General features: G+C 41.7%; 1 protein-coding gene across 1 annotated transcript in view; it reads left to right on the top strand.

The window, feature by feature from the left end:
• The window catches only part of TOX (thymocyte selection-associated high mobility group box), a 538,067-nt gene that overhangs the window by 451,099 nt on the left and 76,390 nt on the right, over positions 1-10,578 (top strand). The window contains exon 5 of the mRNA XM_006899231.1: positions 3,286-3,516. Within this exon, the coding sequence (XP_006899293.1) occupies positions 3,286-3,516 (231 nt within the window). The remainder of the gene's footprint in view (positions 1-3,285; positions 3,517-10,578) is intronic.

Here is a 10,578-nt window from a genome sequence, read left to right as displayed (position 1 = left end):
CCCAACTTTTGCATTCCAGTCACCCATTATTATCAATGCATCTTGATTGCATGTTCGATCGATCTCTGATTGTAAGAGTTGGTAAAAATCTTCTATCTCCTCTTTCTTGGCTCTGGTTGTTGGTGCATATGTCTGATAAGGGACGTATATCTAGAATTTATAAAATACTTGAGCACCACAACAAGATAAAGATAAATAATCCAATTGAAAAATGCACACAGGATATGAACAGACACTTCATCAAAGAAGGCATTCAGATGGCCAACAAGTACATGAAGAAATGTTCAAAATTCCTAGCTCTAAGAGAGATGCAAATCAAAATAACTATGAGGTATCATCTCTCCCCAGTCAGAATAGCAAAATTTAACAGAACAGCAAGCAACAAATGCTGGCGAGGTTGTGCAGAATTTGGAACCCTTATTCACTGTTGGTGGGAGTGTAAAATGGTGCAACCACTGTGGAAAGTGGTATGGCGCTTTCTCAAGAAGTTGCAGATAGAGATACCATTTGACCCAGCAATTCCACTACTGGGAATATACCCCAAACAGACCATAACTGACAACCATAATTGACATCCAAGCAGATATATGCACACCCATGTTTATTGCAGCTTTTCTCGCAATAGCAACCCAGGGGCCCATCAACAAACGAATGTATAGAGAAGCTGTGGTATATTCGCACAATGGAATACTACGCTGCATTGAAAAACAAGGAACTCACGCAATATTATTCAAAATGGGTGAGCCTGGAGGACATTATGCTGAGTGAAATATCTCAGTCACAAAAGGACAAATATTGCATTATGCCACTTCTGTAAAATGGGACTGATATCAGGGTTGGGGTAAGACTGAGAAAAACTGGATAAATTGTGTATACTGCACTGAAACAGATGAGGGAAAGAATAATTTAAAAGCGATGTATGATAGGGTATTATGGTTATCACAAGAGTCCTTAATTAAGGTTTCATAGTGAAATGTACTTGGGACGGTGGGAGCGGTGCTCGGTACACTGGGATTGTGTACCAGGGAGGGAGTGTTTCTTTTACTTTTCAAAGAGAGGAGCGAACTGGGGGCGGAAGGCTGGGTGGGGAGAGAAGTGCAGCAATGAATGAATGGAAATCCAAAATCTCTGTAAATGTGCATTAAAATTATTAAAAAAAAAAGAAGTGGCTGGGGAAGGGAAGGTTTGACGAGGAGGAGATTCAAATGTAGGTTTCTTAATTTTGTTCAGTGATGATACTTTCCTGTTACACTAGAATAACAAATTATCGATATATTTGTGTTTAAGGAAAATGGGTTCTATTTTCCAACTAAATGTAACATAGGCCAGTGTTTCCTAAGACCTAGAATCTAGTTTCTAGAGATGCATTGTCTAGTATCATAGGGACTTGCTACATCGGACTATTTCAATTAAAATGAAAGCAAACTTAAATGCAGTTCTTTATTCGCACTTGTCACATTCATGTGTATCTCAGCTGCGTATTGATAGTGCAGATTATAGGACTTCTTATTATTTCAGAAAGTTCTGTTGGGGAGCACTGACCAGCAGTTCCCGTGATACTCAGCCAGAGACTTCCTTGGAGACAAGGATGGCAAAGTTTCATCTCTCATACTTTGGACACGTTGCTAGAAGAGGCTGTTCCTTGGAAAATTGGAAAATGCTTGGAAGGATAGAGGGTCAGGGAAACAGAGGAAGACCCCATAGAGATGGATTGACATGGAGACTGCAGCACTGAGATCAAACGTATCAGAAATGGTGAGGGTGGCACAGGATAGGAGAAGGCTCAGATCAGTTTTCATGGGATCACTGAGTTGTATTTGACTCCAGGCACCTAACAGCAACAATGATTTAGACTATTGTACTCTTCCCACCATGGTCGGAGCTCCACAGGCATGATCTGTAGGACGTTGTGCTGCTAAGTCAAGGGCAGTGCCTCTTACGCCACTCAGATCCACCAGAAGCTCCACAATATAAAGATGGGAAAGATCCTCTTGCACGATTTACAAACTCCCAAAAATCTACTGGATGATCAACTGTATCAATTCAACTCCATGAGTGAATGAGTGGAAGCCACTGCATTGCTAACCTAAGTTCAAAGTTTAATAACCATTTTAACGTCACTCACTGGATGTGTTGTTCACTGCAATTTGTAAAAACATAATTAATAATACAAGATGAATTCAGAAGAAAACATGTTAGCTTGTTATCCAACAGGTTAGTGCAGGAGAAATTCATGTCATTGTGATGTGAAAGAGGGAAAGGAGAGGAGCCGGGTAAGTAAGAACAGTTGGTAGTGTTATTACACTATAAAAAAATCAACAAAACTATTTTAAAACTATATAAACTGTGGTAGAAGAAGGAATAAGCAAGTGATCATGCAATGGAATGCTTTCTCTGAACAAAAGACAACAGTAGCAAATCCAAGTGCCACTTAGAGATGTCTGTATGAAGTGTGTGGGTGTGTCTGTGTGTAAGGAAAACAACAATCTGATTTTGCCCTGGATTTTCTGAGTTTTTCTGTAATTCTACAACAAAGTCAGTTTGAGGACTAAGGTGTGTCTGATTCAGGCCATGTCTTTCTGATCACTTGCTGTGCATATGAGATCTGGCAATGAATAAGGATGACAGAAGAATAATTGATGCCTTTGAGCTGTGGCATTGGAGGAGCACGCTGAACATCCCTTGGACAGCAAAGAGAACAAACAGATATGTCTTGAAGAAAGTGCATCCAGAGTGCTCCATAGAGACAAAGACGTTGAAGCGTCATCTCACATACTTCAGGCACATTACTGGGAAAGGCTATTTCTTGGAGAGGGACATGATATTTGGAAAGGCAGAGGGTCAACGAAGGAAAGGAAGATCCTCAAGCAGATGACTTGAGACAGTGACTGCCACAACAGGCTCTAATGTGTCATAAAAAGTGTGAGGATAGCACAGGATAGAACAGGATTCATATCTGTTATTCATCGGGTCACTGTGGATCGTACTAAATTCATTGGCACTGAAAAACAACAGCCAACTCTAATTCCCTGAATGATACAAATGGGTTAGTGTTTGACTGCCATTGGAGTAGGGACTTGAGTCCACACAGATGTGACTTGAAAGAAGGGTCTGGTGATCTACATCTGAAAGTTCCAAGTCATTAAAAACCCTGGGGAGCCCAGTTCTGTCCATTTGTGTCATAATGTAGCACAATGATTCACTAGCAGCTAGAAGGTTGTTTTTTGACTTGAGATTTGTTGTGTGGGGTTTTTTCCCCTAATTCCTCTTTGGTTTTTATTTCAGATCAATGGCGGAGAGAAGCGGCCTGCCTCTGACATGGGTAAGAAACCTAAAACCCCCAAGAAAAAGAAGAAGAAGGACCCGAACGAGCCCCAGAAGCCTGTGTCTGCCTACGCACTGTTCTTTCGGGACACCCAAGCCGCCATCAAGGGCCAGAACCCAAATGCTACCTTTGGTGAAGTCTCGAAAATTGTAGCTTCCATGTGGGATGGCCTAGGAGAAGAGCAGAAGCAGGTAAGAAGGGGTTCCACATGGAGTGGGGATAACTGGGATATGAGAAAATAGATACACTCTGAAGAAATGAGTTCTGAGCACTACTTCAGTGTCTGGAACTGAAGCCAAGAGCGTGCACTTCCCAGGGCCAGACCTTAGGAGGCTCACAACTATTCTGGTCTCTTGCTTCACCATAAATAGCATATCACTGCCTTTGTCTTAAAGTTGATGTACTGAAGTTGCTTTTAGAAGGTCTTTTGCATATCCAAGCCAAGATTACCTCATTTCTTAAATGTTGCCAGTGTGATCATAAAGATTGAAAGGGGGAAAAGAAATCCCAGAAGTGTTTGGAAGGTTGTCCATACCTCTTTTCAGCATTTAGTATTTACCTCTTTGTCATTAAGACTCTCTTTGCTGTTTGCTAAATAAACCTCAAACTTAAGGGTTTCTACTTCCAGCCACTCCCTAAAGACCACTGGACTGTGTTATTCAGGCCTTCATATGTCATTGTTCTAAGCTGTCACATTCTCCACTCCTGACTGCAGTCACTGAAGGCTGTACTCAGGGAAACCACGTGGGGCACCTTTCACCTCAGCCACAGCATTGCAAAAGGGAGGAGTAACAGGAGACAGAAGGAAAGCTCAGTGAGACCATGTAGCCCACCTCAACCAAGCCTCACCATTGATCCCACTGTTTCCAGATTGGGACCAGATTTCCATATGGACCAGTATCCTCCTTGGAAAGTCTTGCTGTCCAAAGAGGATATTGGACCAGCATTTTTTTCCTTCTTTTTTTTTTTTTTAAATTTAGGTTGTTTATTTTTCATTTCAATGAACATCCACAGGGATTTTGGGATTCCATTCATTCATTGTTGCACCCTTCTCCCCACACAAACCCCTCCCCCCCCCCCCCCCATTTGCTCCTCTCCTTGAAAAGCAAAAGAAAAACTCCCTCATTGGTACACAATCACCCCCCCCCCGCACCTCCCCAAACCCCACCCCCTAGCCCCAAATATAATCCACTCTACAACCCTCATTGCATATTCCTACGATAAAAATAATGCCCTAAAATATAATACCAGCATTTTTAATAAACTGCAAATTTCAGTGCAAGTAAATGCATTGAACTGTCTGTGTAGGTACAGCTTCAGCTGCTGTGGGATCCCAGATTGCCTTAATGACCTGTCAGTCTCATGTTCAACTCTTGAAAAACATGCTTACCTCTCCTTGGCAAGGTGAAGAACAGAAAAATCTCATACCTTTTTGTACATCTATAAGTTCTAGACTGTGCTTCTAGCGGATTGTTTTGAGTATGTAGCAACATCTATAATGTTTGTGGGTTGTTTGGTGTGGGGTTTTTAAACTTTTTTTGCATGATTTTTCTCATTTTTTCTACTCTATATACATATCTGTATAGAAAAACTGTTGTTGTTGTTGTTGTTATGTGTGGTCAAGTCGTTTGCGACTCATAACAGCCCTAAACCCTGCTCTATCCCGTGCCAATCTCATTGCCTCTGACACACCCATCCCGATTACCCCAGTCACTGAATCACTCTACCTCATAGAGGGTCTTCCCCTCCTGCGCTGTCCCTCTACTCTACCCAGCATGATGTCCCTCTCGAAAGACCTGTCTCTCCTTACAACATTTCCAAAGTATGTCAGACGAACCCCCAGAATCCTTGCTTCCAAGGAGCAGCCTGGTTTAACCCTCTCTAGGATGAATCTGTTTGTTTTCTTGGCAGTCCATGGTACATTCAATACTCTTCTCGAGCACCACAGCTCAAAGGCATAAATTCTCCTTCTCCCTAGTTATTGTCCAACTCTCAGATGCATAACAAGCGATTGCAAAGACCATGGCCTGTATCAGGCGCACCTTAGTCTCCAGAGAGACACCATTGCTCTTGAGTACTTCAGAGAGGTCCCTAACAGCAGACTTTCCCATTGCAATATGTTTTTTTTATTTCCTGGCTACTGGTGCCAAGAGTGTTGACCATGGAGCCGAGCAAACTGAAGCTGTGAACAATCTCAATCTCTTCACCATCCATCTTGATGCTACCGATTGGTCCAGTGGTGAGAATTTTTGTCTTCTTGACATTGAGCCTCAGTCCATATTGAAGGCTGCAGTCCTTGACCCTCTTCAGTAATTACATGAGGTCCTCCTCAGTTTCAGCGAGTAGGGTTGTGTCATCTGCATAACGCAGATTGTTGATAGATCGTTCACCAATCTAACGCCATGCTTCTCCTCATAGAGCCCAGCCTCTCGGATAATCTGCTCTGTATACAGGTTGAAAAGGTATGGAGATAGGACACATCCCTGGCGTATACCCTTCCCAAATTTGAACCATGCAGTGTTGCGCTGCTCTGTTCTGACTACTGCCTCTTGGTCCAAGTATTGGTAGGTTTTGCATTAGCACGATTAAATGTTCTGGGATTCCCATTCTTCTCAGAGTAAGCCACAGTTTGTTATGATCCATGCAGTCAAATTCCTTTGTATAATCAATGAAACACAGACAGACATTCTTCTGGTATTCTCTGCGTTCAGCTAAAATCCATCTAACATCAGCTGCAGTATCCCTAGTACCACGAGCCCTTCTAAACCCAGCCTGGACTTATGGCAGTTCTCTGCTGATGTGCTGTTTCAGTCGTTTTTGGATAATCTTCAGTAGAATCTTGCTTGCATGTGAAATCAATGAGATTGCTCTGTAGTTTCCACACTCAGTTGGGACGCCCTTCTTCGGGATGGGAACATATATAGACCTCTTCCAGTCAGTTGTCCAAGTGGTTGTTCTCCAGATTTCTTGGCACAACTTGGTGAGCACATCCATGGCAGCATCTATTCCATGGGCCTTATTTTTTGCTATTTCCTTCAAAGCAGCTTGAACTTCTGCCTTCATCACCATAGGCTCTGGCTCAAATGCTATTCCATTACATTCTTCTGTATCTGCCAATTTTGCAGATTATGAAGCAGGGGTTGGTTGATAAATTAAATGCATCTATTTGTTTAGTTTAGCACTTATTATGTACCAGCAACTGTCACCGGCACTAGTGGGATTAAGATGGATTGTCCTCATTCTGCTGGACGAGCTCTGTAAGATTACACTGTGACCACAAAGAATGACTGTGACCAGAACATGGCATTCAGTTTACAGTTCTTTTTCTAAATGCACCATATGAAATCAATGATGACTTTAGTGGCTAAAATCCAGTTGCTAAGGAAAAAGAAATATCCTCCCAGTTCTCTCAAAACCCCTTTTTCCTGTGTGCCAAAGCTGCCTTCCAGAATTTGCAATGTCCACACAAGTTCTTATGTCCTTTTCAAGATGTCCAGGCCAAGGGAATGCCTTTGTAGGAGAGTATAGACCTGTACGAAGCAGTGGGTGACCGTAATCTTCTTCAAGATCTGGAAACACGGTGAAGATGTTCACTTAGTTAGACACTTACTTAGTGAGAGTGCCCATCTCATTATTTAGAAATAATAATCCCAGCCACTTCCATTCTCTAAATCTTCTAACCGTCTTGCCTTCTTGCTTAAATCCAGGATGTCCACATATCAGGATGACCTCACTCTTTGCTCCAGTCACCCTCAGCTTACTCTTGGAGGTATAACAAGCTCTAATATTACAGTGTTCTGAGGTAGTGCAGGTGATTAAGCCGTAGCCTGCTAACTGAAAGGTTGGCTCTCACAGTCCACCCAAAACCATCTTGGAAGAAAAGCATGGCAAACTGCCTTTGAGAAATCAGCAGCCAAAGACCCCGTGGAGCACAGTTGCATCCTGAACATGTGGGCCTGCCTTATGTTTGATTGTTTGTTTGTTTAACACTAAATTCAGGGTTTCTGGTGAAAATCTCTCGTGGAGTCATCTAGAAAGCCCTCCCTTCCCTTAGCCATGTGTGAGTGATGCTTATTGGTCAGAGGACATATGCTTTCCCATTGAAGACTCAGGCCCTTTCAGCCAACTCAGTGCAGGGCCATACATGCTCCCCTTCACATCTTCCATTTCATCAGGAGTTTTACTCCAACATCCGTTGCCCACATCACGACGTGGCTGATTTTCCTGTGTCTCCCGGGTCCCAGTTACCATTTCTTTTCCCTCATCCCATGGAGAAATTCATAAGGCCCAAGGCCTGGGGGTTTTAAAGAGTTGTTGTCTATGAATCCTTTCCCAGCCCACAACTGATCCTTACATTAGTAGATATTCCTCTTTCCCAGAAAAAAATAATGTCCTTGTGATGGAAATCAGGTAGTTCCTCAAAGTAGCAAATATAAAGCTGTGATTCTTTCTAGTAATTCTATTATCAAAAAGCCTTTTCTAACATTTAAGCAGAGAAAATTACAGTACTCCACACTCTTTTTGTCTGACTATATAAGGTATTTACAGACCCAAAGAACATGAAATTTATTATCCCCAATTGTCATATTAGAAAGGGAAATTGCCCCCATTCTCCAATATTCTTTTTAAATGGAAGTTGAGCCTTTCTAATGTAGATCATGAGCACAGGATGATGTAATGGTAAGGATTCTTAATTGCACATAGGTGATAGAAAAATTCTTTGCTCTTTTTCTTTTGCATTTTATTTTTCATTTTAAAAGTAACTTATAATGGATCTACCTTCAGGCTATTTCATAATGGAAATATTTGAGGACTTATAAATAAAAGATGAAATTACATATTAGTTGTCTTACAGATGCAAGTCTTTCTTGTTTCATTGCACTTTGCTGCATTGAACTTTGCAGATACTGTATTCTGTACAGTTGAAGGTTTGTGACAACCCTGCCTCGAGCTAGTCAGCTGGTGCCATTTTTCCTACAGCAGGTACTTGTTTTGTGTCACTGAACCACGTTTTAGTCATGTTCACACAGTTGCAAACTTTTTTTTATGCTCTTGCATACTTAATAGACTACAGCACAGTTGTATAGGTTTGAGCTCTTCAGGCCCACTAATGGGAACAAATTACATGCTCACCCAGAGATATTTGCAATAGGTGGCATTTTAAGTGGACACAGCAAATGGGCTATTGTGTATCAGTATCAGAGACAGTGGAAATGCCAGGATACTACAGGGTTCAGATCTGTTGTTCATAGAGTCGCTATGAGTCATGCATGACTCAGCAATAGCTAACAACAACAACAAGCAATCCCTGAAGTCATCAAAATAGGAACAAAGGTAAAAAAAATGGTGTGTGTGATTGGGCCCCTGCAATTCAAACCCACGTTGTCCCAGAATCAACTGTGTATCATACTAGGATTTCAAATTGCATAGGTAGCAGCCAGTGCCTGTAACCCTCCAGGAGGCAGCTGTTAAGTATAAATGTAACTTTGATGGCCACTGAGAAACCAAAAATGTGAATCACATTATTGCAGTAGTTACTGTTGCTGTAGTCAAGAACCAAACCCAAGAGTCTGCATGTGTATACAGTGTTAGTTATTGTAAATCAACTTCAGTGAGAATTGTCTTGCTAAGAAAAAATGTTATGTCAACTAAGAGACAAAACTGTGTGTCCAAATTTCTTTAAAACATAAATGATCACACAAAATTAAAAGCATATAAGCAGCAGTAGGAAACAAATTAGGTAACAAGGATGTCGTGAATGCTGGGTGCTTGTGCTCATCAGAAGTCTTTATCGGAAGTATAAAGGGGCAACTGAGGATTGGGAAAAGTTTCCAGGAACAAGATATCCTATACGGGTCCACTCTCTAAAATATTTAGGGAGCTCCTCAACCAAAAAAAGGCAAGCAAGCAACCCGTGTTTTCTAAAATGGAGAAAGGACATGAATAGACACTTCACCAACAAAAACCCAGGAAAAAACCAGCAAACATATGGGAAGATGCGAAGGATCATTGGAGGAGCTCTGGTGGCCTAGTGGTAAGAAACTGGCTGCAATCCCACAGGCACACAGATCAAGTCTACCAGCTACTCAGCGGGAGAAAGATGGGCAATCTCCTTCCATGTGATTAACTGCCATTGAAGTCATTGAAAAGCTACAACTCACAACATCTCACATCTGCTTAAAGGACTGGTTTTTAAAATCAAACAAACAAAAACCAAAAAGCAAATTCAGGATCTGGAGAGATCATAGCCTTTATACATTCCTGATGGTATTGTATAATGGAAAACTGTGTAATGATTCCTCACAAAATTAGAAATAAAACAACTTGATCCAGTACTTACATTTTACTTAAAACACCTGATAGAAGGACATGAATAGTCATATGTACACAAATGTTCATTTCAGTGCTATCCACATGGCAGAAAGCTGAAGACAACCTACACGTCCATCAACAGATGATGAAGAAACGAATACTATGGAACACTGTGCTGCCATAAAGAATAATGAAGAGTCTTTGAAACTTCTTATAATGTGTATGAGTGAAATAAGTCAATAACCAAAGGACAAATATTGCATGACCTCACCTTTATAAAAAGCCAAGAACAACTGTACATACAAAGAATAGTGTGTGTACAGAAACTGGCCTTCCTTGTGCTGCCACATGGAAGATTTGTGGAAAGGAGGGAGACTCTTCCACAGATCACAGACACTTGTTGGTTTTGGTGATAAAAAAAGTAACCACCCACGGAAGTGGAGTGTGTGCAGCTTGGCCAAGGTAAACAGTGTCACAAACTATGCAAGAGAAATGGACATTTTTGGCGAATGGCGTGACATAAACAACTTTGCAACAACCACCAAAATGTAATTAAAAATGTATGTCTATCTTGTTGTTGTTGTTGTTGTGGTTGTTAAGTGCCACCAAGTCACAGGCGACTCATAGCGATCCTATGAAGGAGAGTCCTCTACGCTTGGGTGCCTTTCATCCTCTCTCCAAAGTTCATAGGGTTTTCGGAGGCAAGCTGTTATGGAAGTGGATGCCACTCTCCTTCCACGCTTGTTTTATTCGGGGAGCTCCACCCCACTCTCTGTCTGCATTGGGTAGCCAACCATTAACGCATTTGACACATCCGTGTCACAGTGTTCAGCCTCACAGCAACCACAAGTGACCGCAGGATGGCAACTTGTATACCAGGGCTATATGACCTAGAGGAATGTCTGAACAGAAACAATGAAAGACTGGCCTGAGGGCCGCAG

The sequence above is a fragment of the Elephantulus edwardii genome, unplaced genomic scaffold, assembly GCF_000299155.1.
Source record: "Elephantulus edwardii isolate Elephantulus edwardi_28Jun2011 unplaced genomic scaffold, EleEdw1.0 scaffold00248, whole genome shotgun sequence".
Classification (NCBI taxonomy): Eukaryota; Metazoa; Chordata; class Mammalia; order Macroscelidea; family Macroscelididae; genus Elephantulus; species Elephantulus edwardii.
The sequence above is the reverse complement of the archived record's forward strand: the minus strand, read 5'-3'. Positions and strand labels throughout refer to the sequence as shown.